This window comes from Suillus bovinus (genome assembly GCF_016758785.1).
Source record: "Suillus bovinus strain UH-Sbo-P2 chromosome Unknown EDB93scaffold_3, whole genome shotgun sequence".
Taxonomy (NCBI): domain Eukaryota; kingdom Fungi; phylum Basidiomycota; class Agaricomycetes; order Boletales; family Suillaceae; genus Suillus; species Suillus bovinus.
Window position 1 is genome coordinate 19,530 of NW_024542059.1, and position 25,620 is coordinate 45,149.

A 25,620-nucleotide genomic window follows, 5' to 3' on the forward strand; every position below is an offset into this window, starting at 1 on the left:
AACAACACATACTTCAAGACCACCACCACCCGTTGTATACAAGCATGGTGCGCAGGGATAGATCATATTCCCCGGACACGTCAAACAAAAGGGTAAGACCATCTCATCGTTCACCTCGGTCTCCTTCGCCGACCAGGCGAAATACCCAAAGACCTAGCAGGAGATACGACGACGAGCGTGATAATAGAGAACGTGATCGCCCGAGAGACCGGGATAGGGAACGTGATAAAGACCGCTATCGTGATGACAGGTATCGCGATGATAGACACAGGGAAGACAGGCGCCGTGACAGTTACAGAGATGACAGAAGAGATGACCGTCGGCGCTCCCGTTCGACAGACCGCAAAGACCGGGACAGACGTCCGCTTTCCCCTCCTCCAAAACCTCAAGCATCCGTAGGTGCTACGCAAACTCCCCCACCTGAGGATGAAAAACTCAAGGCGAAAAGGGCAAAGCTGGAGGCTTGGAAGAAGGACCGCGAAGCTAAGAAGGCTCTCGACGAGGCTAAAGTCAAAGCCATGGCTCTTGCAGGCAAATCTGCACCAGGTGAGCACGTTTTTAATTTAAGGGGCCCTTCATGATTTCACACCACTTGATCCACGCCTTATTAGTTCCTGCTCCGACCGCAACGCCAGCCAAACCTGGGACTTCTCTGAACCGTGCAGCCCTAACAGGTCTTGGGCTCAAAGGTCTTCCCCTCAAACCTGAAGTTTTAAAGGTATCAAAGGGCGCTGCGGCCATGGATGATTCAGACGAGACCAAGCAGCGGAAGCTAGAGACCCTTGGCGAAATGCCTGCTGTCGACATGACCATGGCGGACGGAGAAGCTAGTGTTGGCGACCTGGAAGTTGACGACGACGACGAAGAGGCGAACAGGATGGACCAGGCGATCAAGAGCAAGGCTGCAGACGCCATGGAAGACGACGAGGACGCGGTCGACCCCCTCGATGCCTTCATGTCGAATGTATCAGTTGAAGTGAAGAAAGTCGACGAGGAAGACTTGAAGAAGATGAACGGCAGCAAAGGCGCATCCTCTAAACCTCTCGCCGAACGTATGGGTGATGATGGGGAGGATGAAGTCATGGAAGCCGTTGTTGTGGAAGACGAGCTTGATACTACCGATCTTAATCCTGAAGACATCCTTGCCCTTGCAGCAAAGAAGGCAAAGAAGAAGGATATCGCCGCCGTCGACCATTCTCGTGTCAAATATGAACCCTTCCGGAAGGAATTTTATGTTCCTCCTCCAGATATTGCTGCTATGACAGACGAGGAAGCTGACTTATTGCGACTAGAACTTGACGGTATCAAAATCCGTGGCATTGACTGCCCGCGGCCAGTGACCAAGTGGAGTCATTTTGGTCTTCCAGCTAGCTGGTGGGTATCAACTACTTTTCCATGTTTAGTCCTTGGCTGACGCATTTCAAAGTTTGGATGTCATCAAACGCCTGAATTATGTTGCACCAACCGCCATTCAAGCTCAAGCTATTCCCGCAATTATGTCTGGTCGCGACGTCATTGGTGTGGCAAAGACAGGTTCGGGGAAGACCATAGCATTTCTCCTCCCTTTGTTCCGTCACATCAAGGATCAGCGGCCCCTGGAACAAATGGAAGGCCCTCTTGCTATTGTCATGACTCCTACCCGCGAGCTGGCAGTGCAAATCCATCGAGAATGCAAGCCATTCTTGCGAGTGATGAACCTTCGCGTATGTTCTTCATGTCTTTGATCTATCTATAATATCTTAGTTCGCATCATTAGGCTGTGTGCGCGTATGGCGGTTCCCCAATCAAGGACCAGATTGCTGAGCTGAAGAAGGGTGCCGAGATCATCGTATGCACACCTGGTCGCATGATCGACCTCCTCACTGCCAATTCTGGTCGGGTGACAAACCTTAAGCGTGTCACTTATGTGGTTCTTGATGAGGCTGATCGGATGTTTGACATGGGTTTCGAACCCCAAGTCATGAAGATTATCAATAACGTTCGACCTGACCGCCAAACAGTGCTCTTCTCTGCGACGTTCCCAAAGCAAATGGACTCTCTCGCAAGGAAAATCCTACAGAAACCTCTTGAAATCACTGTTGGTGGGCGTTCTGTGGTTGCCGCGGAGATCGAGCAGATTGTCGAAGTGCGTCCCGAGGAGTCCAAATTCAATCGCCTCTTGGATATTTTGGGGCAGATGTACAACGAAGACCCTGAGTGCCGCACTCTTATTTTTGTCGACAGACAGGAGGCTGCTGATAACTTGCTCCGCGACCTTATGCGCAAAGGGTACTTATGCATGTCCCTGCATGGAGGCAAAGATCAGGTTGATCGTGACTCTACCATTGCCGATTTTAAATCCGGAGTTGTTCCCATCGTCATCGCTACTTCCGTCGCTGCTCGTGGTTTGGATGTCAAACAGCTTAAGCTTGTTATCAATTTCGACGCACCTAATCATATGGAAGACTATGTTCACCGTGCTGGTCGTACGGGGAGAGCAGGCAATAAAGGCACATGTGTTACATTCATAACTCCTGAACAAGAAAGGTATTCTGTTGATATCTACCGTGCGCTCAAGGCAAGTAATGCAGCTGTTCCGAGCGAACTTGAGGAATTGGCCAACGGTATGTTTCGCTTTATTGTATTCGTGATTTATGCTTATTACGTCATCAGGCTTCTTGGAAAAGGTCAAATCTGGGAAGGCGCAAGTCGCAGGCTCAGGATTTGGTGGAAAAGGCCTTGATAGGCTCGATAAGGAGCGTGAGGCTAAGGATCGGGCTGAGCGGAAAGCCTACGGTGAACCCGAAGAAGAGAAAGTGGATGAAGCTGCCGTCAAGACCCCTACTGCTGCTGGCGATGATATGACATTCGGCAACTTCAAAGTCGAAATCAAGCGTGGTCCCGCTCCCGATTCTTCGAAGGGCTTACTTGGGGTGGCCGGAGCAGCTGCAGCTGCCAGGCGACTCGCACATGCAAAGGAAGAGGAGAAGCTTCAGGCATCACTCAAAGCTGCTCAGGATGCTGCTGCGCGTGCAGGGAAAGACACAGCCGCACACAAGCAAGCCCTCAGTGTCATGGCAAAGCTGAATGCACAGATGAAGGCGACGAGGCTGGTCTTGCAGTCCCAGATCCAAGCAGACGAAAGTGGTCTCAGGAAAGCAAACCTCGACTCTACAGACTTCCACGCGATCATACCCATCAATGACTATCCACAGAAGGCCAGATGGAGGGTTACCAACAAGGAAACTATGGTTCAGGTGTGTTGATTTCAGTCTCGTGTTTGGTTTTCGGTCATATACTTATATTTTTCCCTGCGACAGCTTATCGATATGACAGGCGCATCAGTGACCAACAAAGGTTTGTCCAGAAGCATCATCGTCTCAGCATCTGAATTTGACCTGATTGTAACAGGTATATATTACGAATCTGGGAAGGAGCCTCCTCTGGAAGGACCACCCAAACTCCATCTGCTGATCGAGTCCAACGAGGAATACAGGGTGAGGACGTTTCATTGCGTGTTGGTGCAGTCAATTAAATCGACTCCCTTTAGGTGGAGCAAGCTGTGCGAGAGATCAAACGCTTGCTCATCGAAGCGTCTGCCGCAGCACTGCAAGCAGAAATGCGGAATCCCACTGCAGTCGCGGGGAGATACAGTGTTGTGTAGAGTCCTGGGTGTTAATTTAGTCGCTGCTTTGATATTTGGTGTTGTGCAGCCCATAAATGCCTGTCAAGTAGCACTATGTTCATGGCTAACGTGCTGCTGTCGGTGATACCTTAAGATTTACTTGTAACCCTTACATAACTCTGACATTGTCGGGATCTACATCTGATCGATCGATCGGTTCTGGCTTTCTTAGTATATTTGATTATGTAAGATTCAGTGACTAGTCGTTCTTGGGGCTTTCCCGCAGCGATGGCGGGCGAGCCAGCGAAAGTTCCAATTTCGACGCCATTTTCACGATCTCTTCCTCCAGCTCAGCTATCTTGGTGTGCCTATATAATAGTCAAGTTAGCTTACAAGCCGCTTAGCAGTTCAAATCAAAGAGCATACTCTTGGTTCGATCGCTCTCCAAACTGGAAAGCCTGGGATAATCCAAGTCCACTCTCACTCAAATGCTTCTTACGCTCTGCCTCCTTTGCAGCCATGTCATTCAAGCTGGGCAACATTCTGTCGTACTCGCGTTTGAGCTACACAAATAGTCAGTTGATATCTAGACTCGCAGTAAGAGTAATTACCAGTGATGTCCGCGCAGTGAGCGATTGCTCATCGTACCTGCCCGCCCCAGAGATCTCTGCCTTCATCCTCCGTAATTCCTCGAACCACTTCGTCTCATGCTCGCTCAGCTTCGGCGATGCTTGCTGCATGAGCATCTGCAGTCTATGATCCATCCTCGATGCCAGCGCCTTATATGCTTCCCGTGTTCTCTCGAGCCGCTCTTTGACTTCGTTATTCCGCAAGCCGCCCAGCTGTTCAATGAGATCAAGCATCGCGCCACACTTCTGTTGCTGTCGCTCAAATTCCTTTGCCTGCAGTTCGGCTCGTACTTCTGTAGCCTTGTATGCGAGGATAATTTCGTGTATTTGTGACGTCAAGCCTTCAATTGTTGAGCCCAGATATCGCAATATTTCAGGGGTAAGCACGAATTCTGCTTTGGTGTTTGGAGTCCCGACTGCGATGCGAGGATTGCTGGGCAGTCCAGAGGGACGAGAAAGCACTGGAGGTGGCACAAAGGGTTCCGTGCCTAAAAGCGAGATGTATGGCAATGGACCTTCAATGGGCGCAAGAAAATCTTCTATTCCAGAAGTTGTATTTTTCTCAGGAAGATCAACGGCTGTCCGAGAGAGAGAAAGATCGGTGCGAAGATTGAGGGGGAAGGATGTAAAATGGAAAACAGAGGTAAGGATTAGAATACTGTATGAGAGATAGACGTCGTTTGGTACAGATATAGCAATAATCGGATTCGAACATCTATTGACCGGTGAATCATTGAGGTCGTAGAAGCTTATTCATCCACATACCTTCGGTCCACTGAATAGGTATTCAGCAAGGGCACAACATGCGTACCTGCCGACTTTTGCAATTCTTGATTCAATGCAACACCATCATCGTCATCTGCACGGAGTCCGTTGGTGAGACATTGCAGCAGGTCTCCGAACTCAAGGACATGGACACCAAAAGCATGGTATACGTAAACAGTATCGTCATGTATCGGGTCCATCAGTAAGACAGGGTGATTTGCTTGAAGGAGGCTGAGAATGGGTGTACTTGATGACAAAGGAGAGGTTTGTTTCAGCATCGAAATCAAGCCCAAGTCGATGCACTCGTAGACCGCTAGCATAGGCAAGTCCTGAGATTTATCCTGGAGTAGCGTGCATAAGCAGCAATGATACAGCAAATTTGACAACAAACCTGTTTGCTCTCCCACCGTGCTTCGACTTTCTCTACGTCTAAACACACATCAACTTTGCCATCTTGATGAGTGACAACAACAATTCCAAGACGCTCAGTCTCGCCTGCGTCTTCATCGTCATCACGAATGAAAGCAAGATACGCGATGTCCGTTGCATCACCATCTTCACTGTCTTCTAGTGAACGAGGTGAAGGTTGGAGGAGGAAAGGCCCCTGACGCATCGGTTGACTTTTGATGGTCATGGGAGGGTGCATAGAGAACGAGCGAGAGATTGCAGGGTACACAGTCCCCGGTGGAAGTTGCTTCAGCAGAGCTGTGACATATTTCCGCTGATAGTCATAGAGTGTCGAAAGGGCTGATATCGTACTAGATGTTCCCTGAGATAGGAACTCCTGTTTTGCGGAGATGAAACACTCAAGTGCATGAACGTAAGACGACGGTACAGATCTTAAAATCGAGTAAGAAGTAGTGTCACACAAGAGATGATCAAACTTACGCGTTTTGGGGCATGTAGGGGCATATAGCATAGATGTCTCCTGACCTCATAACGGCATAGACAGTGAGCGGGCCCCAATCTGCTTTTCCTTTTCCCAGAGTGAATGATGCGACCTCGCGCTCGGCTGGATCTTCAGCAAGATACGACTTCGAAGTCTTCTTCTCGGGAACAAAGGACAGAACTTGTTGGGGCTCTTCAGTATCAACTGAAATATCATACTCTCTGGAAAAAGGTTAGTGAACATACTAAACTCATTGTTGTAAACCCAACCTTAATTTCCCATCGACGGTCATGACCATAAGAGTGGATCCCGCTTCGCCCCATGGGTGCCATTCAATCTTGGCTATGGGGGCAGACGCATGCGAATGATGGTAGAAGGATCCTACTTGAATTGACCTTTGCAAATGGATTAGATTTATATATTTTTACAAAGATCGCTCCCTTACTTGCAGTCCACAGAAGAAGGCACAAGTTTGGAATACCCAGCGCGAGGGAGGACTACAACTGCAACATGATATGCTCCTGCCACAGCTATAAGCTTCCCACTCGGATTCAGTGCGAGTTGGTTAATTCCAAATTGAATATCTGGTGTATTCAAGACCTTCTCTGGCGGTGAGCCACGACGAGGATTGTCAGAAGTGGCACGTACTTTGAACGACTTGTTCGTACTCCTCCCAAGCTTAGAATCCGAAAGAGAAGTTATTCTCAGTTCACACCCAGCAGCTACGATTAGATCAGAGTCCTTGAGGACCATGACCTGACGACGTCCTGAAAGGGGGAACCCATCCTTCAAAGGCCCCTCAAGCATAGATTTCTTCAGTGTATTCGTAGAAAGTTCCAGTGACTCCTCTAGCTGGCCTGTTGACCCTTCATAGCCCTTTGGAAGCATAAATATTGGATGCCCTTCAAGCATTGTGCTCCAATCATCTCGGGTCATGGTTAATACTAATCACGTCGCGGTGAAGAGGGAGTGAAGTCGAACTGGCTCAGAAACGCGTCTGACCCGGTTCGGTTATTTAAATTATTTCCCACGGGCTGACGCGCTTGAGCTTGCGCGTACGAGGACAGCTCACTTGCATACTCACTATCATGACTTCCATCGGGACAGGTTACGATCTTTCAGCTAGCACATATTCACCAGATGGCCGTATATTTCAGGTGAAATCTCTGAAGCTCATCCAACAGTGCGATATTCTCAATCTTATCATCCCAGGTCGAATACGCCAACAAGGCAGTAGAGAACTCAGGGTATACGAGCTTTCTTCCAGTACTATAATTGTTGCTAATGGTCTGCTTCGTTAAATAAGCACTGCGATCGGGCTGCGCGTCAAGGACGGTGTTGTTCTTGCGGTGGAGAAGCTCATACACTCCAAGCTCCTTGTCCCAGGAGCTAACCGACGCATTCAAACAGTGGACAAACACATAGGCATGGTGAGTGCCCTATCAAGTTTTTAAATCGGCTTATGCACAATATCCGCTCAAGGCATCTGCCGGCCTTCTCGCCGATAGCAGGAAAATATCACAGCTGGCTCGTGACTCGGGGGCTCAGACTCGAAAACAGTGGAGAGAGCCTTTAACTGTGAAGGTGACCAGATTACGCTGGAATGCTAGTATATCACACTCATCCACTATCACCAGGCCCTGTCGGATTCTGTAAGCTGGAATGCCCAAACCTATACGTTGTACTCGTCTGTCCGCCCGTTCGGTGTCAGCACGATCTTTGGTGGCGTCGACAAGAGTGGTCCTTCACTGTATATCGTCGAGCCTAGTGGCGTCTGCCTAGTGAGCGCAGTACAAGTCAAACCATCTTGATGTTGATAATATACCAGGGATATCATGGTGCAGCAGTCGGCAAAGGCCGTCAACTGGCCAAAACCGAGCTGGAGAAGCTTAAACTGTCGGAACTGTCGATGCGTGAAGCCGTTATGGAGGCTGCAAGAATGTGCGTTGTCTGACACCTATGTTCGCGTTTCTCACCTGAATACTTCACTGCAGAATATACCTCGTCCATGACGACAACAAAGAAAAGGAATTCGAGCTGGAGATGACTTGGGTTGGTGTCGAGTCAAACAACCTTCATTTGCCTGTACCAACCGACCTCCTCGAAGAAGCAAAGAGGAAAGCTCAGGAGGCATTAGAGACCTTTGAATAATTCGGATAATAGCACGTTTGATATCATCGTTCCTCAGTTCGCACAGAAAGTGAAGGAGCCAAACATGAAGTGGTGTCTATACAATTTGCTCTAGCTCACGAGCGTACGCCAGGTTTGCCGCAATGAGCTTCTGCGTTGGAATTTCTACTTGTTCATCATTTTTCTTTGCAAACGTTATCGTGCCAGCCGTCAGATCTACCTGCCAACCGCGCTGTAAACAAGATCAGTGAGGGAGGGTTCCGGGGACCTTGAAGTGCCTACCTGTTGGGCGAACACCAACAACCCAGACTGTGAGGGAAAGAATAGCAGAGTTGTAGCATCCTTCAAAGGAAGGCTGTCATATGCCGACTCCTCACAACTGGCAATCTCATTCCTGACAATAACCTTCAGTGACGTTGATCAGACCAGCGGAAAACAGCTCACCGTATAGTGCCCATAAGACTGTCAACAAAAAATTTGTACTCTTCTGCCGGTGCTTCCTCACGAGCATTCCACACTTTGCTGTAGCTACCCTCCATGAGCCAGCGCTCGAGATTTACTGGATGTCTGATGTATGGATTTGCGTTGATCTCATCAGCAGGAAGTGGAAGTGATTCAAGGGTAGTGTGGAAATCAGCGATGCGGTTTTGTGTGAGCAAACGAATGAGGTTCAAGCCCCGGACTGCGAATTCACGCTTCGACGGAGGGAGGCTTGATCTGATGCCTGTGAGGAAGAGCTAATCCGAGTAGAATATCCATGCATACCTGTAGTCCGTGTAGAAGGTGTGCAGCTGGGAAAAATATCTATCGAATGAAGGGACGTCTTTCACTCTTATACTCCAGAAGACCCCAATTTCGAGAATGTCACCTATCCCACTGTCATCACATAGCAAATCACAGACCGTTCTGACGTACGAGCAACGACTAAGTCATGGAGATTTGTTTCTCCTTGGGGGATCAATAGACCTGCTTCTATCAAGCCAACCTAGCATGAAGTCAGACATGCATGTACAAAGCTATGAATTAACTTGACCGCACCTTTAGCTGAGCTAGCAGCGTCCCGCATTTCTTCAGATCTGACGGTCGCGCATCAAATGCACGCTGTAGCTCGTTGTATAATGTAGCCAAGTTCTGAGAAGCCATTGTGACTATAACAAAAGTTACAAGTTCGATGAATGGAAATCAGAAACAAGTAGAGAACACGCGTCCAGACGCGTCAGCGCTACTTAGCTACTCAGCCACAACTCAAGATTGTCATTGCATTTCTTCATAACACACGACGTCGACATCAGCATGGATCGCATTGACATGAACAGGCTCAAGAGTGGAGAGGTCAATCTCGGGGTATGAACGTTTAAATCATTATCCTGTTTTCGTTAATGTACGCCATTGGCAGACCTCTATCATGGCAGTTCAGTTCGACAAGGGCGTCGTCATCGGCGCCGACAGTCGTACGACAACCGGAAGCTACATTGTATGCACACTTATCCAATCACTGTTCATCTCCTCATCTCTAAAAACCCAAGGCCAACCGTGTAACAGACAAGCTTACGCATGTCCACGATCGGATATACTGCTGTCGCTCAGGATCTGCAGCTGACACGCAAGCAGTCGCAGATATAGTACATAACTACCTGCAGCTATATACGTACGTCTTTATCTCTTAACAGTCACGAATCTGCTTGCACTGAGCACTCTTAGACAAATCCATGGCGCCCACCCTCCAGTTTCGTCGGCTGCAGGCATGTTCCAGGATATCTGCTATGATAACAAGGATGCTCTCAGCGCGGGCATCATCGTTGCCGGGTGGGACAAAGAGGTTGGTCCAAGTGTATATAACATTCCTCTAGGCGGAGGGCTTTTCCGCCAGCCGTGGGCCATTGGAGGTGCGTCTTACCTGTTTCATGTTCGACACTGAGTCAGTTATATCATGTTTTCAGGCTCTGGCTCAACATATGTATATGGTTACTGTGACGCCACATACCAAGATGGGTGGGGACGGGATGAGACCATTGAATTTGTGAAAAACAGTGCGTGCTTGGCCACCCAACACCAATTTTCTGCTGTTAATCTATTTTTTTTACATAGCACTCTCGCTTGCAATGGCAAGAGACGGCTCATCAGGAGGTGTCATCCGCATGTGCGTGATCACGGAGGATGGTGTCGAGCGGCTTTTTGTTCCCGGTGACAGACTCCCTAAGTTCTGGGAAGGTCGTGAGGTGCTGTCAGGGCCGGTGAAGAAGAGTGTGGAACCAGTCGCAATGGCTATCGAGTAGATGTGTAGACTTTGCAAAATCACAACATATTTGTCTTGCAAGTGGACATCCTGATTAATATTTCTTGTGATTAAATGACATGTTTAGTATTATCGGTATGACTGTTTAGTACATCTGCTCTGCCCATGATAACCTCCATCCTGCATCGACCTCCCAATGGCTCGTCTCAACGGCGGAACCGTAAGCTTGCCCCTCCCACATCCGCAATCTCCAGAGAGCAATTGCCAAAGGCACAACGTCCGCTCGTTTAGCAGTATGCTGATTCGAACACAACAGGAATGCATGGCTTCCCTTGGCATCACCACGTGCTCGCGGAGACTTCTCATGTTCGGAAAAACCAGAGACCGGAAATGCACGCAACCGTGCTCTACGCTCCGCCCCAAGTAGCTCGCAAAGTGCTTTATGCAGTGCAGCTCGCTGTGGTCGGACAGGAAATAAAGACAGGCCGTGGTAGAGGGGAACTTGCGCATTTGGAAGAAGGGGAGAATTTAGATCATCATCCGCGACTGGACGGATAATGGAGAGGGGGGGAGGGCGCCGCGATGAGTTTTCTGAGTTGTTAGTATCGATTCGCACAACATCAGCGATGTCCAACTGTACGGATGGCTGTGACTTCTCCTTTGTTTCTGGATTCTGGTTGACTGGGGGTACTACCATCAGGGCCACTGCATCTTTGTAAGGTATCGAGTTAGTTTGCCGAACTACGTTCCATTCAGAACGGGTGAGTCTTCGGAGCACCGTCGCCGCAGGATCATCCAACGGGCCTGCAGCAAGCCTTTTAGTAAGAATCTCCAGCTCCTGCAGGACTCGTAAACGGAGCTGGTAACCGATGCGCGCCGATAGCAAAGGTTGCACGATCAAGTTCTGTGAGATTCTGCGCAGTGAATCTGAGAAGAGCTCAGTTGTAGGTGTAATAAAGTGGCAACTCGTCACGCACTTCTAGAAGTTGCATATGGAACGACATCTTTCCAGCATACAATATAACATGCAGGCGTGGATCGACGAGGTTTGAATTTAGGGTGCTCTATACCATCTGGAACTAGTATGTGTTGTTCGCGTGCTCCTTGAGAGGCCGGGAGGCGCACAGGTGCCAGACGGATAAGAAAGTCTAGGAGCAGGATGAAGAAGGTGCAACATGAGCTTTTGCTATTCACGCACCACAGGGTAGTTTTTTATGCGTTGTCTGACATTCTCGCAACGGCGAGGCGAGCATTCTGACTGCATCATAATGATAAGTAGACAGACAGTAGAAACGATGCACCCAACGCACGGTAAGGGCTGGACCACCATTCGCGTTCCTCGTTTGTCATTTCCCGCGGATGGTCATGCTCCCCGGTATGTTGTAATGGCTTCACAAGATGAACTCTGGGTGGTAGTGACTTGTGTCTGTTATAAAGATGGCCGTCGGTAATTGGGTTCGCGTTGTCCAACAAAATCGAGTGAGTCCTGCCTTCTGAAGTGAAAGTAGGCGTCTCTGGAATAGTATTTTTCATAGAAACACGCTTTTTGTAGCGCGTATATCCATTGTTGAACGTGTTGGGCTCCGAGGCATCTTGCAAGATTTTGAGCAGACGTGGAAGTAAGCGAGGCATGCAGTAAAGCCCGACCATGACAACCCTGACTACACTCGCCGAAATCACTGTGAAAATCCTTGTAATACACGACTGCCACGACCACTGCTGCGATGCACAGCAGAATGCTGATATCATTCATGGTATGGTGATAAGATACTGCGCTTAATGATTGTGTTCAGATATAGCATTCGATATCGGACCATCAAACCCACATGATGTCGCGTATAAAGTCCCCATGGTCTCGCTCGATCTTCAGGTCCAACGAATCCCCTTCTGCGATTATGACATCCCTACCAACTGAGCCTGTTACGTTGGCTGTCATCGGCTGTGGTCAGAGAGGGACTGTATGAACTTAATTGTGTGCCTTTTCCTTACGGTGCACTGACGCTTGTACGCAGAACTATGCTAAATATGCCCTTGATCACCCGAAGAACTGCAAGGTAGTCGCTATTGCAGAACCAAGGCCAAATACTCGCGATATATTTGCACATAATCACAAGCTCGATCGGACCCTTGTGTTCAATGATTGGCAGGAGCTCTTGAAGGCTTCCGCCGATACCATTCAAACTATCGGGAAGCGTCTTGCAGACGCAGTAATAGTTGCGGTGCAAGACTACATGCATTGTGAAGTGGTGTCGGCATTCGCAGCCCAGGGTTACCACATACTTTGCGAGAAGCCCATGGCTACAAATCTACAAGATTGCCTTGAAATGGAGAAGGCAGTTAAGAACGCTGGTATTATTTATGGATGTGGTCACGGTGAGCTATATCCCTTGTCATGCTACAAGCTTCGGACCTCACGTGCGGCAGTCTTACGCTACTCCCCTTACAGCAAGGCCATCACCGAAGTGGTCCGTTCAGGACAGTTGGGCGAGCTGATAAATGTAGTTCATATCGAGCCCATTGGTTACTTTCACTTTGCCCACTCTTATGTTCGCGGCCATTGGAAGAAAGAATCTGAGAGTTCTTTTTCTCTCATGACCAAGAGCTGCCAGTATGTAAGCCCTAATTCACCGCGCATGACATCTTAATTGATTGGGTACCCAAGTGATGTAGACATCCTCTGTCACTGGCTTTCCCCTGCGATTCCGACACGAGTCTCCTCGTTCGGCTCTTTACAACACTTTCGCAAGGAAAAGAAGCCTCCTGCAGCAGGTGCTGCAACTCGCTGCTTAGAATGTTCAATAGAACAAGATTGCCCATACAGTGCAAAGAAAAGTAGATCACCTCCAATCTCATTTCATGTAAACTGAGTGTAACCACGCAGTATACCTGGAACCTGTTTCCCGCGGAGACACCCACTGGCCAGTCAGCACTATTGTGGATGGAATACCAGACATAGAAAATATCGTCGATGCTCTGCGCAATGGTCCTTACGGACAATGTGTGTACGAAAGCGAAAATGATGTCTGTGATCATCAGGTACAACCCGATTTTGCCTTGCAAAGCAGCATCTTGATGCTGTATTTTTAGGTTGTGAATATCGAATATTCATCAGGAGCCACCGTCTCATTTACGATGGTAGCATACACCTCCTTGATTTGCGAACGTCAGACACGATTGCACTTCACGCACGGGGAGATAGTTGGCGATATGAATAATTTTACTGTCACCGACTTCCGCACGGGTCATAAGACAATGCACCACCCGAAGAATGAAGGTGGTGGCCACGGAGGCGGAGACTTGGGTCTTATTCGTACTTTTGTCGAGGCTGTGCGCACGAACAATCAAGAGCTACTGGGGACTGATGTCTCTGAGGTGCTCAAGAGTCATCTCACCATATTTGCCGCCGAGACAAGCAGGAGAAAAGGCACAGTGATTGATTGTGCGAAATTCGAGAAAGCTATCAGAGCAGAGTTGGAAATGAAATAAGTTTTTTTATTACTACATATACATTAACCATCACATAACATTAGCTGGCAAAGTAGGTGTGCTGCCTGGTTAAATACCAATGCCCTCTGGTAGCAAATAATCCAACTTTCCGTCGTCCAGGCTCCGAGGCAGCAGACTGAAAAATACAAATAGAGGTTTACATCGGGTGCACATGACGGGGAGGTATACTTGAAATATGGAAATTTATATTGTTGGTAACAGGCTGCGCGTAGTAGCTACGGGTGATGCTACATGTGAAGTCGTCAGATGAACATGTCAAAGTTCAATCAACAAGCTGGGATATCATTTCATCTAAGGCATGGGAGTCATCTGTGCGCAAACACCGCTCTGCTTGACCAACAAGTTGATTCGGCGATAGCTAAAGCATGAATGCAGCAGGCCGCTCCTACCCAATATCATTCGCATCGATGCTTCCAGCCGAATGCAGAGCGGATGTTTATATTGCAAGCAAAACTTGTCTGTGAATATGGTTGTCAACATGGCAGACATCGAGGATTTCGCTCAGCAACTCTTCAGCCGCACTACCATCCGTCTAAAATCCCTGTTTCATGAAGCGAGACAGCAGAGCGATGGCAAGATGGAGTCAGGCGTTATTTACAATAGACAATAATGACGATGGGATTTTGCGCTGCGATCCTGTAATTCTCCGACGGAGATCTCGAACTGCGAAGGGCTTCTCCATGAGACCCAATTAAAATGAGGCACAAACGCTAGCCCGGAATTCAGGAGAGGGCTCGCAAGGTCTAGGGTCTTTCTCAATACCTGCAGGAAATATGAAATCGAGGACAACTCACAGAAGTATGGGCTCATTCTATTTGACGACAATCTGATCTATGTCTACGGGTTTGTTCCTTGTATGGGATTCAGCACTGTCAGCCTTTACTACCTCACGGAAGTCATCGGGGATCCGTCGGAGGCCAAAAGTGAGATCAGTTGCACGAATGGCTTGGGAGAAATCGTTGATACGTGCTGAACGGAGATCGATACCAAATACAAGTAATGGCGACCTTTTGCACTCGAATGATGTATGTCTCTCCTGGGTCCTGGGGTTTTCCCGGGTGGCTTGGCTCCTCACCCAAGGCTTTAAGTGTAACATCGAGTGGGAGTCTATCGCGAAGCGAAATAGCAGAGTAATGACGAGATAAGATGTGATCAGAATCGCTTTTGAAAATGCATCGGTACGTGCTGAATGAAGATAGATGACACATATTATTGATGGCGAGTCGGCGACTTCTAGCATTTCAGAGGTTTGTCTGTCCTGGGTCCTGGGGGCGTTCTAGGGGAACTACCTGCGGAATATCAAACTACCCGCTGTAGAGTGGGCCTATCATATCTGTACGACTAGGGCATGGGCGTTATTAGTCGAAATGAGGAAGCAGGGCATTTCACACCGAGAAGCACTGTACTGCTGTCAGTCCGTTTTCCAGGCTGCAGCTGACATTCATTTCGCGGATAAGTCCATATGCATGGATATAACTTGCTGAATATACAAGTATCATCCATGGATACATCAAAGAGAAGACTGATGTCGCCTTGATTTTTGAGTCTCGAGTATGAGATCAAGTCCGAGCGTGCAGCAGCAGAATGGGCGAGCAAGCAAATTACGTTTGTATGATGTAATTGTATTTATCCTGGTAGCTGACCTCGCGTAAACCACTCTACCAGTGACGCTTTAATTGAAAGACTGTCTCGCAAGAGTCGTGTCACAAAGATGGGTGCAACAAAACGGTATGCTCAGCTTTGCGACCCATCGAGTAACGATTCGAGTTTGTCACGGTGGAGCCAACTTTCATCGTATGACCTGTAACTACCGTTGGCGGCCTTTGCTCGCCTTGTCCTTGTTTCTTCGTGAGGCTTCAGAACAATGTTACTTCGTTGATTGATTTGTGACTTGCAGCTGTCGTTTTCTTAACCGGTGACCGCGACCGCAGCCCACAAAAGGACGTGCTTGACTCGGGAATACTACGCAGTATAAATCGAGGACACAAGCGAATCCCGAATGGACAACCTGTGCACCTGCGGTGCCTGTTACATACGCAGCTCACGTTTGCTGCGTATTGATTCTACGTATCGAAATACCCAGCGCTTGTCCTCCCAGTACTGCTGCGGGGTGTTTCCTTTTCCGATTTATACAACCGGTCTGCTGACAGGGCATATATACTGGTCGTCAGGCTGTGAAGTTCATCCGCACAATATCATACATACCATCCTTGATTCATGTCTACAGACATCAGCTCTGAGGAGAAATTTCTTCCTTTGCCCGATGGGCGTACCTTGGCATACGAAGAAGCAGGAAACCCATCTAGCAAGACTGTCGTTCTTTACATGCATGGCTTTTTCACTGTTGGGGACGCGTCGCAGACATCTCATGTCCTTCTGAACAAGAATGTTCATTTCATCACGCCCACCCTGCCTGGATGGGGCAACACGTCGCCTCCTCCCTCATCGACACTATACCGCGACATGCCTCACGAGCGACATGACCACGCTTTTATCCCACCTATACCCAGATTTCGATGGCCGTAACATTAAACTGTACATTGCAGGGGGCTCGCTCGGTACAGTGCCTGCACAGATATTGTACGGTGCACCGTATGACAAGTTTCCATTCGGCCGGTGCATATCAGGCATGCTGCTATTAGGCGCGTTCAGCCCGTTTCGATACCAAAAAGATTACGCCAAACACATGACGTGGACGCAATATATCCTACCTGGCCCCATCGGGTACTACATGCCATTCAACCTTCTCGCTCATCTAATTAAATTCGTGCTGGTGAGAAAGTTGAAGACTATAGAAGGAGCAGAGGCATCGTTGCGTGAAACTGTTTTTGACCTGATGGACCAGGCGGAGCGGGAGGAGTTCGCGAAGTGGAGCGAGGAACGCGGGATGGTACCAGATGATACAGTGCGGACAATGGCGAAAAATGTCATGAAGAGCACCTCCAAGTCTTGGGAAGGTTTTATGCTTACGCCACCTCTTCTGCACTCAGATTGGGGTTTCCGGCCTGACGCATTGGACGAGGATCACTCTCGTCCTCCTATCCTGCTCACAGCGAGCAAGGACGACCACATGACTCCCGTGGCTTATGCATACTATCTTGCTGCCAATTACAAGAATGCACGGATCAAACACGTTGATGGGGGTCATATGAGTACTTTATACTACATGGACGAAGTATGGACAGAGTTTCTGGCTGACGAGCAATAGTCAATCGCAATAACATTGTCCATGAAACATCCTTCCAGAGGGGATGAAGCAAGCAATACATCGAGAAGTTATCTATATACATAGCTAAAAGTTAAAGAAACGGTAGACAAGCAATGATAGATGTTGGAGGGAAGGTATCGCACTGATAGAGTTAGAATAAAATAAGATGAGCACTGATCTGGAGCTAATCCTGTAGCTCCAGCTCTCTCCGAATGATTTCCCTCACTTCTCTGAGGCCGCCTATTTCGCGTTTAACTCGCCTGGGACTTCGCGTGAGCATTTCGGCGCTGTCGAGTTTCGCACGAGAACCGGGGCTAGGCGGTGGACCTATAGTAGAAGTAGATCGAACACCTGGACTGGGCGGTGGAACAAGTTTGCTGCCAACAGGCTTCTTGGCTGGACTAGGGGGCATCGACTTGTCAACGGTGCTAGTGTCCTGCACCGACGACGTGGATGGCATCTCAAGCCACTCTTTGCCTGCGATATCCACAGGTCGCAGGAAGAATGGACAAAGCGTCGTCAGTAGTCTGAGCGACTCGTTTGCTTCAAGAGTTGACATCGGCACGGGGGAAGACTTGATGATCGCGGCCGCGACCTCAGAGGTCGGAAGAGCTTTGCGTTTGCGAGTAGTCGGCGTAGAAGTCGATCCGACAGGAGCCGAGAAAAGCCTGTCAGATAAGAAATCAACAAAAGAAGAAGTCGGGTGTATGGTACTAACATCCAGGCACTCTCGGCGACACCACCTAAGCGGCCGAGCAGACAGCGCCGTCGGATCTCTTCCTGACCCATTTTCTGGATCTGTTCCCTAGAGAGTTTTCCTCCGACAACTTCCGCGCTCTTTGCTTTGGTTGGGCTGGTGGTCACAGACTTCTGACGAATTCGATCATATAAAGCTTGACGACGAGATGTACTCGGAGTTGAAGGTGCAGTCTCCGCGTTGGCACCGCGTTGGTGGACAGGCGTCATAGGCAGAGAGTCTGATGCATCGCTCTCGCATCTATGACGCGCAGGTGTCTTGGGGGTTAGAAGACCGACCAAAAGATCTGCGCGCCTCTGACGCGATGATGGTGTCTGAGGAAACGCAATGGAAGATTTTAATGATGATGCAAGGGCTGACTTTGAAGGACTAATCGCAGGAAATGGGACTGTAAACTCATGTGTGGCGATAGAACGCTTCACGGGCGACTTCACGGGCGAGGTTGGACTGGACGGAACCATATTCCTGAGAATTGAGGTACCCTTAGGCGAGGCAGAAGCAAGCACTCGAGTCAGCGAGGACGCCTTGACCGTAGTCACAAACTCTGGGAGATCTGCCATAGGAACATTTGGCACATCCGGAATATCCGGGTGAAGCTATAATCGGGGTTAATGTATATGATAATAGCAGTGATTTGGGGGACAAACCTTGACCCAGCGCTCAAGTTTATTTCGAAACTCAGTTCGTCGCTTCTCTGCATCGGCGGTCCATCTAGCTACTGCGGCCATGCCACCTCCCATATCTTTGTCAATATCGATTTCGACCTCGATACCAATACCATATACAGGTACGCGTTTGCCAGCGCCCTTGGAATAATGGGTAGTTGGGCTGATGACCAATCCCATTGCGCCTCGCGTCCAATCCTTGGCAGGAGGCTGTGCAGGAGCATCTAAGAAGGGGTTCTCATCATCAACTGTCTTGTATTTTCTTGTAATATCAGGAAGTGATTTTGCATCCCACTCCCATATCCAGCAAAGCCGCTTAAGATCATCGGTATCGAATTTGGTTGTGAGCCCAGAGTAAGTCATGATGGACATATGATTGAGCACGTTTCGCACTATGCCCGTGTCAGAGGAAGGAGAAACAGCACATGTTGCTAGTGCATGTGATAATGCATGCTGCAAGGCTGTTTGAATCGTGTTGAGTCGTGAAAGGTGATGTGGCAAGGGCGCATGATTTGATTTGCTGCCCTTGTGAGCAGAGCAGGGTGGTGTGGGTGGCCTTGAAGCACGTCGTCTATAAGCATAATAGCACAGTGTACAATAGATTAAACATGCTCACGCAGTTCGAAGTTTTTTCGGGGTGAAAGTGGTCTCATCGTCTGAACTGATGAGTTGGCGTTTCTTTCTGGGCGAGACTCCGAGGGATGTGTATAGGTCGGTCATAATGTTTGTACAATAAGTAGAGAGTGTATCAGCTGCCGGAGCAATGAAGGGTGTCGCAGAGATGAACAAGATCGAGTAAGTTACTTGACGCGAACCAAATGATCGACGACGCGTCTACGTAAGCAGTTCCCACGAGCGCGTCTTTGCCGTGGTCCGTCACGGTGAGGCAGACTCCAGTGGCAGACTACATGGTATTTGGTACTTGGGTTCTCATTTGTTCATTTGCTCATTTGAATCCTCAGCACCCTAGCGCATCTAGGCCGTGCACTACTCAAGGCCACTTTTATTATTCCACACGCTGATCAATAAGTCCAACGGTAAGCAATTTTCTTCATGGTCAACCATAGCTCATTTTCCAACAAGCTTGCTCGATCATCTTCCCATTGCTTGCGTACAATTTTGGATTCCGTGCCTGGTGCTGGGTTTGACTGAACCAATGCCTCGAGATCGCATTGGTTAGTTACGTATCTATTATTCATGACAAAAGGTTCCAAATGACAGGTCTCAAGAGAAACAGCTCTAGGGCTTCGACATATAATCTCCATGTCAGCACACGCCAAAATGGAGGAATAGAACAAGACTTTCGAACAAGAACTTCAGAAGGTTGCAGCCTCACGACCTAATCAGATCTAATATTGCAAATGGAGCTGATATCAGCGAATCATGCGCCTCCTCGACTTCTCTCATGATCTGATGAAACAAGGCGGCGAAGGTAGCCATCTTGAGCTAGCAACAACTAGAAACTCCGCGGAGAATTTCTGCATTCAATCATGGTACAGCGCAGTGCCATTTCTAGGAATTTCTTTTTGCGGTAGGCGCAGTTCGCTCTCCACATTCGAAAAACCGGATCTCATTGTAATGAGGAACTGCATTTGACGATCTTTGATGGGGTTGAGTCAGGTGGCCGAATGATTCAGAATGGTCGATATTTGATGCATGAAGGAGTTTGATACAGAGTTCAATATCGGTAATTATCAAACAGCAGGTATGGTCGTGTTGTTGCAAGGCTGATGATTTAATCTTGAGGACTTGTTGCAGACATGTGATCTCCCCGATTGACAAATTCATCATCGTCACGGTTTTCGTGCCATGTCACGACAATGGCCACATGAACATTCGAGCAAAGCCAGCGATTATAGATCCACGGGAATGAAGGGTCGATGGCCGAAGTAACTGACTGCTCCCCATGCCCCAGACACTATCAGAAAAGCTATGGATGAATGCGATACATATCATCTATGGATGTGTTGATTTCGAAGATGTCTGTCACGGACTCTTATGTGGCTGTGTCTAACAGGCTCACCTGACCCTGCAAATGAACTCAGGTTCTGTATACCCCTGTTTACAGTTACCTCGCAGACAAAACAAGCTGGGTCACTGCCTACTAGGCCTTCGTTTGATCACTAGTGAACTCGTGCCAATCTTGCACAGTACTAGATGATGCGGCATATCATTACAGATGAGAGTATTGCATCTCTGGGTGTTAAGTATGACCCATTTTTGTCGATGCCCATGGCCAGAAATCTTGTTTTGTTGTGGTCACATCTTCGAATACATGGGCCTAGACGTACGTGTGAACAAGAAGCGAGTTCATGAATGCCTGCATGCAAGGGTGCAAAATGCCACGAGTGAACCGCTCAAGCTTTCTGCTCCTCAACTTTAGAAGTGAATCTTGATGGCACACAGCACATGCATCGCCTTGACCAACATACCACAAAGGCGAGGATCACGTCAAAGGGGTTGAGTTTATAAACTGTGGCGCGGCACGACTTCTCTCCTGCTTCACCAGCACGATGAACGGAAACGAAAATCATGGAGTCATCCAGCAGCATGCGATGTTTGTACTCGGTTACCTTGCTACGTGGAGTACTGAATGACAGCCATGCAGACGAAACACTCTCGAGCACCTTTCTGGTATGCATGCACCTCTGACGTGAAATAGTATTCATCCAGGACCACAACACGTTCGACAGGTGAAATACAGATATTGCTGAAAAACGAAAGCCTCTACGAGAATCGTATTCGAGAACTTTCAACAAATTTAGGTGTTTTCCAAACAGCATACTCTGCTATGGAGGACCGCCTTCGAAGACAAGCGGAAGAGAAAAATGATTTGTTGCACGAATTGAACGCCTTAAAAGTGCGTTTACTTTTTACTCAGACAACTATCTTTATGACCAGAACTCGTGTTATAGGGACTGGAAAAACGAGTTATATGTTTGCTTGATGGCGACGGGATGATCTTCACGCAGGAATTGATGAGCCAAGGCCAGGAAGGTGGCCTAGCTGCTGCGAGAAAGCTGACCGAACGCGTTCGCCAATTCATATCTACCAGTGAAGGATTTGAACAATATCAACTTTGGGTGTATCTCTTCTACAACAAACGCGGCCTTCTAGAGACGTTTGGCCGAGTGGGTCTGACGACGGTTAGAGCCAAGTTTGATGACTTCATGATGGGCTTCAATCAAGCTGCTGAGCGATTTATCATGGTCGACGTAGGAGGTAGCAAAGAAGCTGCTGATGCAAAGCTTAAAGGTAAGTTGACTCGTGTGATTATATGCACGGGGTCATTGAAGTTATTTCTGGATTTCCAGTCCATCTTGAAGATAACATCCGTCTTCCACACACTTACAAAATATTCTTTGGTGGTAGGTTCCACTTCACCACCCCAAGCGGTTTACTGATTTTCGCCAACCAGGATGCCATGATAATGGCTATGTGCACAATCTTCGTTCTGTCGTCACCTCGAGCCTCGGTCATAAGCTTGTTCTCATGCCTGGTTATTCTGATGTAGCGATTGATATCAGAGCGCTTCAGCTACCCGAGCTCAGAATACCCGAGTTGTTTATCACAACTAAACTCGTGGCACCATCTTATAATGTCATCGCGACTGGTCCCCCGCCAGGACTGGCGCCTACTACTCCAAAATTGACCGCAGCGCAACCTGTCTGTCCTCCTGCGACTCCACCTGGTATCAACTCTTTTTCTGGAGAAGGCCAGGTAGCGATGGCTCGACGTGGAAGTCTCCCGAGTTATAAATCAGCGCTGCAAACACCGCTAACAATGTCGACGCGGTTTAACTGCCCATCGATGGAGTCAAGTGAGGGTAGTAGCGAGTCCAGCGAAGCAAGCGAGATTCCGTTTCGCTTGCCGCGATTGACCTCTCCTTCTCCACCGAAGCAGCGACGTATCAATAACCAACTGGTGAGTTGTATTTCCCCTCTACGTTTCTTGATACTGTCCTCACCAAATTACTGTTAGGCATTGTCTAAGCGTATGTTCACTAGGCGTCCATTGTAGCGATCTGATATTGATCTTTTCCACACAGATGTTCCACCTCCGTGCACTTTATTCTATTTGGCACAATGCAGGCACGGTCCGAGTTGTAAATATTCGCATGAGTATATCTTGGAGGCGGAACACTATCAAGAACTTGGAGAGAATGCAAAGAAGACGCCTTGTAAAGTTACAAACGAAGGTGTGCTTTCCTCACTGGCAATTTGTTGAGCATGATGTTAACTGTTCATCAGGCGGAGATTGTCCATTTGGAGATGAATGTGTTTATGGACATATGTGCCCGAATGGAACAACTTGTTATTACCTGAAGTTAGGAAAATGTAAATTCGTCGCTGGTGAGACATACCGTCGCTCTCCACGCAAAACCACTCTCATCTTCGCTTCAGCTGGTATGCATCGGCAACCGAACAACTGAATTAACGCGCGCCTTCCATTTTACTATGATAAAGTTTCTTGTTATAACCATTCGAGGCTGTCCTGCCGGAGATGGGCTCGGCCTCGGGAATGTCTATTTGTACATATATGCATGCAGTCACGTCTTGACATCAAGGTTCAGTTTTTGCTAACCTCCAGATCATCGCGGAGAAAAATTAACAACGTAATGCTGATGGAATTTTTCCATTGACGTACTTGAGCACGTACAAGTGATTCTCAACGAAGAGCGCGCACATTCACTTGGTTCGCGTGACTTAGCCAAATCAGTCTCAACTTCTTCGAATGACAATATGACCTTCAAGTCGCTCACGATATGATTGCCTTATCTGCGGACTTCTCCAATTGCACGAATCCCGCGATCTAGCCTGATTAACGGCCCAGCCCCTTTACAGGTAAACATCGTGGCTTCGTTGGTTTAAAAGGCTGCCGATTTTTGTTAGCATTCCTGTGTTTCCCTAATATCTAATATCCACTCTGTAACCCCGTTCGCTCACCCATATGGCAACCTCTCCGGTAGCAGAGGTCAGCCAGCAGCTCTGGTAGGTCATTTATTGCATGGCTAAAAATTTGGTTTCGAAAATTTTCTTAAGGGATGAGACGCTGGGTAGACTTCTGAGTAAGTACCTCTCATCTGAGGAATCAGCTTATAACCTAATGCTGTTTTTGCAGACCTGTCATCGGCGACGATTCAACGGAATGCTGACCTCGAGAATCGCTTAGCTGAACTCGAGGTCGAACTTGCGGTCTGGAAGCAAGCCCATGCGACTGCTATCGAAGGTGCAGACAGGGAGGCTAAGGCTCTCAAAGGGCGGTTGGCTTCTCTTAATTCTCAGGTGGCGTCAATGGAAACTTTCATGGTCAGTCTATTTCCTGCTCGAGCGACTGGCTATCTAATTTTATCCGCAATTTCAAACAGAGCCAGAGTCTACTCGTCCTCTGCGTCATTGATGGGGATGCTTGTATATTTAATGACTTGCTCCTTAGGCAAGGTCACGAAGGTGGCCGCCAGGCCGCACAACAATTGACGAGGGCAGTCGCAGATTATTTAACCAACGAGGATGTTCATGTTCTCGGTCGACTGTCATTTTGGGTAACAATTTACTTTAACAAGGCCATACTGGCGAGTGTTCTTGAGCGACATAAATTATGTAGCCCGGAGCAACTTGATGCCTTCATTATGGGCTTTAGCCAGTCTTCGCCTAGGTTTGTCTTGGTTGATGTCGGATACGGCAAAGACGCCACCTTCACGAAAATTACAGGTCAGCATGTGTTGATCGATGATGTCCCTCACTTACCCCCATTTAGAATATCTACAAACATACCTTCGCTTCCCTCAAACTCAGAGAATTTTTTTTGCCGGCAAGTCTCGTCAACGCTTGTTGCCGTTTACACAAGTTGACATAACGCAGGTGGTCAGGAAAACACTTACGCTCCAACTATTGCTGCGCTGCAAAATGACGGACTTTTGGGAAAAGTCGCCTTCTTGGAGGCCTGCCGCGCGAGCCCTAACTACGCGCAGAAGCACCGTTTGCCAATTCTGAATGTGGACACATTGTTTATCAACCAGAGGCTTTCGCCACCATTGAGGACTCCTCCACCATTGAATATGAATGGTCTCAGTCCCACACTGACATCTGGTGGATTACCAACACCGCACTCGCCGCCTAGTATGAGTGCTTCTGCGATAGGAAGGCTAGTGGACCCAACCTTGGTGAGTCCACCCTCTCGTAGTATATTTTCGATGCTGATATCTTTCAGCCTCTTCATAAGCGTGAGTTAAGATTGTGTTAATTAGCTGTGGTCAGTGCCTAGACACTCGACATTTTACCGCTTACACAGATTCTCCCCCACCTTGTAATGAATTCTATCTTATGTCCTGCACTAAAGGCGTATGTGTGACGTGCGAGTCTTCTTCACTTTACTGATGAACGTTTCGGTATCAGGGGGCATGTAAATATTCGCATGACTATATCCTGACGCCAGATCAGTTGGCTACTCTTGCTGCTAACGCCAAAAAAGCTCCTTGTAATTTTCTGAAAAATGGCACGTTTATCCAACACTTGACCTCGATGCCTCATTGAGCGTTTGGTCATTATAGGTCTCCAGTGCCCATACGGCGAACGGTGCTGCTGGGGTCACGTATGTCCCAACGGTCCGAAGTGTTTCCACCTGAGTAAGGGCAAATGCTGGTTCAAAGGCGGTTCGTGTCATACCGTCAGATACAAAACGAGTGCTAACTGGAATACTTTGTCTTCAGAAAGCATGCACGATGTTTCGCCTCATCTATCACCTTAGCGGCTTAGCCTACTTCAACCCATGCTTGCCTGTTATTGGTTGGTTTATCTTATGAGCCACATGGCATGTACGAAGGTCTTAGCTTGACGTTTTATCGCGTTACCCATCTTCTGCTCTTATTTGCTTACAACGTTGTAGTTCATGTGTGGTTTTTTACATGTTATTGTATGGATCGGATATGGGTTATTATCTATGCATTCGGAACACCTGCTGGCTCCAACAGTCTAGAACATTTGCATTTGTCCGAGTATGGCATGACCCCAAAAACCCATGCCAAGACCTCCGATACTCATCACAAGTCTGCGTTCAGCTGCCACCAGATGTTTAATGGAGACGTTGAAACGTTGATCCTTGGTCTGGTTCAAACAGCTCTTCAATGAAAGCCTTGTCGAGACTCGAAGCTTGAGCCTATCCGACAACTACAAAAAAACTTAAATGTTTGGATCATGGCCAGCCTAGGCACCAGGCGTGTGAAATCAGATC

At 48.2% G+C, this 25,620-nt stretch overlaps 11 protein-coding genes across 11 annotated transcripts; 7 read left to right on the top strand and 4 right to left on the bottom strand.

Moving 5' to 3' along the window:
- The first annotated feature begins 9 nt into the window (after positions 1-9).
- On the top strand, positions 10-3,820 carry EDB93DRAFT_1116344 (P-loop containing nucleoside triphosphate hydrolase protein). Its single transcript, XM_041448327.1, has 8 exons — positions 10-546; positions 612-1,374; positions 1,427-1,703; positions 1,757-2,603; positions 2,653-3,236; positions 3,300-3,336; positions 3,391-3,476; positions 3,530-3,820. The coding sequence occupies exons 1-8, from the start codon at positions 45-47 to the stop codon at positions 3,641-3,643; spliced, it is 3,210 nt and encodes a 1,069-aa protein (XP_041312533.1). The 5' UTR covers positions 10-44; the 3' UTR covers positions 3,644-3,820.
- On the bottom strand, positions 3,821-6,862 carry EDB93DRAFT_1116346 (uncharacterized protein). Its single transcript, XM_041448328.1, has 9 exons — positions 6,536-6,862; positions 6,333-6,487; positions 6,157-6,282; positions 5,887-6,108; positions 5,390-5,837; positions 4,999-5,339; positions 4,216-4,948; positions 4,031-4,167; positions 3,821-3,972 (listed from the first exon to the last, which is right to left on the bottom strand). The coding sequence occupies exons 1-9, from the start codon at positions 6,821-6,823 to the stop codon at positions 3,864-3,866; spliced, it is 2,559 nt and encodes an 852-aa protein (XP_041312534.1). The 5' UTR covers positions 6,824-6,862; the 3' UTR covers positions 3,821-3,863.
- Positions 6,863-6,975: 113 nt separating this feature from the next.
- On the top strand, positions 6,976-8,038 carry EDB93DRAFT_1075888 (proteasome subunit alpha type-3; the record flags this gene model as incomplete). The annotated part of the gene is made up of 7 exons (XM_041445188.1): positions 6,976-7,044; positions 7,100-7,134; positions 7,194-7,317; positions 7,370-7,471; positions 7,525-7,668; positions 7,716-7,828; positions 7,882-8,038. 7 exons carry the CDS (start codon positions 6,976-6,978, stop codon positions 8,036-8,038), a joined length of 744 nt encoding a protein of 247 aa, XP_041312535.1.
- Positions 8,007-9,291, bottom strand: EDB93DRAFT_422071 (SAC3/GANP/Nin1/mts3/eIF-3 p25 family-domain-containing protein). Its single transcript, XM_041456316.1, has 6 exons — positions 9,056-9,291; positions 8,933-9,002; positions 8,783-8,885; positions 8,462-8,734; positions 8,300-8,411; positions 8,007-8,249 (listed from the first exon to the last, which is right to left on the bottom strand). Exons 1-6 carry the CDS (start codon positions 9,158-9,160, stop codon positions 8,115-8,117), a joined length of 798 nt encoding a protein of 265 aa, XP_041312536.1. The 5' UTR covers positions 9,161-9,291; the 3' UTR covers positions 8,007-8,114.
- Positions 9,292-9,325: 34 nt separating this feature from the next.
- Positions 9,326-10,293, top strand: EDB93DRAFT_1076092 (nucleophile aminohydrolase; the record flags this gene model as incomplete). The annotated part of the gene is made up of 6 exons (XM_041445207.1): positions 9,326-9,361; positions 9,414-9,491; positions 9,544-9,665; positions 9,719-9,903; positions 9,958-10,047; positions 10,106-10,293. The coding sequence occupies 6 exons, from the start codon at positions 9,326-9,328 to the stop codon at positions 10,291-10,293; spliced, it is 699 nt and encodes a 232-aa protein (XP_041312537.1).
- Positions 10,294-10,398: 105 nt separating this feature from the next.
- On the bottom strand, positions 10,399-11,885 carry EDB93DRAFT_1076106 (uncharacterized protein; the record flags this gene model as incomplete). The annotated part of the gene is made up of 4 exons (XM_041445210.1): positions 10,399-11,180; positions 11,231-11,401; positions 11,452-11,511; positions 11,564-11,885. The coding sequence occupies 4 exons, from the start codon at positions 11,883-11,885 to the stop codon at positions 10,399-10,401; spliced, it is 1,335 nt and encodes a 444-aa protein (XP_041312538.1).
- Positions 11,886-12,148: 263 nt separating this feature from the next.
- On the top strand, positions 12,149-13,739 carry EDB93DRAFT_1237632 (uncharacterized protein; the record flags this gene model as incomplete). Its single annotated transcript, XM_041451440.1, has 6 exons — positions 12,149-12,211; positions 12,266-12,626; positions 12,678-12,861; positions 12,916-13,085; positions 13,135-13,289; positions 13,341-13,739. 6 exons carry the CDS (start codon positions 12,149-12,151, stop codon positions 13,737-13,739), a joined length of 1,332 nt encoding a protein of 443 aa, XP_041312539.1.
- A 2,238-nt stretch (positions 13,740-15,977) lies between these two features.
- On the top strand, positions 15,978-16,968 carry EDB93DRAFT_1237633 (Alpha/Beta hydrolase protein; the record flags this gene model as incomplete). Its single annotated transcript, XM_041451441.1, has 3 exons — positions 15,978-16,189; positions 16,236-16,282; positions 16,307-16,968. The coding sequence occupies 3 exons, from the start codon at positions 15,978-15,980 to the stop codon at positions 16,966-16,968; spliced, it is 921 nt and encodes a 306-aa protein (XP_041312540.1).
- A 92-nt stretch (positions 16,969-17,060) lies between these two features.
- EDB93DRAFT_422666 (uncharacterized protein) lies at positions 17,061-19,266 on the bottom strand. The gene is made up of 4 exons (XM_041456318.1): positions 19,007-19,266; positions 18,373-18,946; positions 17,687-18,321; positions 17,061-17,636 (listed from the first exon to the last, which is right to left on the bottom strand). The coding sequence occupies exons 1-4, from the start codon at positions 19,108-19,110 to the stop codon at positions 17,153-17,155; spliced, it is 1,797 nt and encodes a 598-aa protein (XP_041312541.1). The 5' UTR covers positions 19,111-19,266; the 3' UTR covers positions 17,061-17,152.
- Positions 19,267-20,918: 1,652 nt separating this feature from the next.
- On the top strand, positions 20,919-23,193 carry EDB93DRAFT_422416 (uncharacterized protein). The gene is made up of 9 exons (XM_041456317.1): positions 20,919-20,947; positions 20,999-21,250; positions 21,306-21,645; positions 21,705-21,758; positions 21,809-22,314; positions 22,372-22,384; positions 22,439-22,588; positions 22,641-22,742; positions 22,794-23,193. Exons 2-9 carry the CDS (start codon positions 21,182-21,184, stop codon positions 22,820-22,822), a joined length of 1,263 nt encoding a protein of 420 aa, XP_041312542.1. The 5' UTR covers positions 20,919-20,947; positions 20,999-21,181; the 3' UTR covers positions 22,823-23,193.
- A 204-nt stretch (positions 23,194-23,397) lies between these two features.
- EDB93DRAFT_1237635 (uncharacterized protein) lies at positions 23,398-25,517 on the top strand (the record flags this gene model as incomplete). Its single annotated transcript, XM_041451442.1, has 9 exons — positions 23,398-23,458; positions 23,512-23,699; positions 23,759-24,101; positions 24,148-24,201; positions 24,252-24,553; positions 24,648-24,731; positions 24,786-24,885; positions 24,941-25,042; positions 25,276-25,517. 9 exons carry the CDS (start codon positions 23,398-23,400, stop codon positions 25,515-25,517), a joined length of 1,476 nt encoding a protein of 491 aa, XP_041312543.1.
- Between the last annotated feature and the right edge of the window lie 103 nt (positions 25,518-25,620).

What these genes read in the sequence shown, in the direction of transcription:
- EDB93DRAFT_1116346 (XM_041448328.1), bottom strand. Translation starts at nt 6,823, where the DNA reads ATGACCCGAGATGATTGGAGCACAATGCTTGAAGGGCATCCAATATTT. An exon ending in CCTTCTTCTGTGGACTGCAA is followed by an intron (nt 6,283 to 6,332) that starts GTAAGGGAGCGA and finishes CCATTTGCAAAG; the next exon opens with GTCAATTCAAGTAGGATCCT. An exon ending in ACCGTCGATGGGAAATTAAG is followed by an intron (nt 6,109 to 6,156) that starts GTTGGGTTTACA and finishes ACCTTTTTCCAG; the next exon opens with AGAGTATGATATTTCAGTTG.
- EDB93DRAFT_422416 (XM_041456317.1), top strand. Translation starts at nt 21,182, where the DNA reads ATGGAGGACCGCCTTCGAAGACAAGCGGAAGAGAAAAATGATTTGTTG. An exon ending in TTACAAAATATTCTTTGGTG is followed by an intron (nt 21,759 to 21,808) that starts GTAGGTTCCACT and finishes TTCGCCAACCAG; the next exon opens with GATGCCATGATAATGGCTAT. An exon ending in AAAATGTAAATTCGTCGCTG is followed by an intron (nt 22,743 to 22,793) that starts GTGAGACATACC and finishes TCTTCGCTTCAG; the next exon opens with CTGGTATGCATCGGCAACCG.
- EDB93DRAFT_422666 (XM_041456318.1), bottom strand. Translation starts at nt 19,110, where the DNA reads ATGACCGACCTATACACATCCCTCGGAGTCTCGCCCAGAAAGAAACGC. An exon ending in AACTTGAGCGCTGGGTCAAG is followed by an intron (nt 18,322 to 18,372) that starts GTTTGTCCCCCA and finishes CCCCGATTATAG; the next exon opens with CTTCACCCGGATATTCCGGA. An exon ending in GTCGCCGAGAGTGCCTGGAT is followed by an intron (nt 17,637 to 17,686) that starts GTTAGTACCATA and finishes CTTATCTGACAG; the next exon opens with GCTTTTCTCGGCTCCTGTCG.
- EDB93DRAFT_422071 (XM_041456316.1), bottom strand. Translation starts at nt 9,160, where the DNA reads ATGGCTTCTCAGAACTTGGCTACATTATACAACGAGCTACAGCGTGCA. An exon ending in CGCTGCTAGCTCAGCTAAAG is followed by an intron (nt 9,003 to 9,055) that starts GTGCGGTCAAGT and finishes ACTTCATGCTAG; the next exon opens with GTTGGCTTGATAGAAGCAGG. An exon ending in CCATGACTTAGTCGTTGCTC is followed by an intron (nt 8,886 to 8,932) that starts GTACGTCAGAAC and finishes ACAGTGGGATAG; the next exon opens with GTGACATTCTCGAAATTGGG.
- EDB93DRAFT_1116344 (XM_041448327.1), top strand. Translation starts at nt 45, where the DNA reads ATGGTGCGCAGGGATAGATCATATTCCCCGGACACGTCAAACAAAAGG. An exon ending in CGCATCAGTGACCAACAAAG is followed by an intron (nt 3,337 to 3,390) that starts GTTTGTCCAGAA and finishes TGATTGTAACAG; the next exon opens with GTATATATTACGAATCTGGG. An exon ending in AGTCCAACGAGGAATACAGG is followed by an intron (nt 3,477 to 3,529) that starts GTGAGGACGTTT and finishes GACTCCCTTTAG; the next exon opens with GTGGAGCAAGCTGTGCGAGA.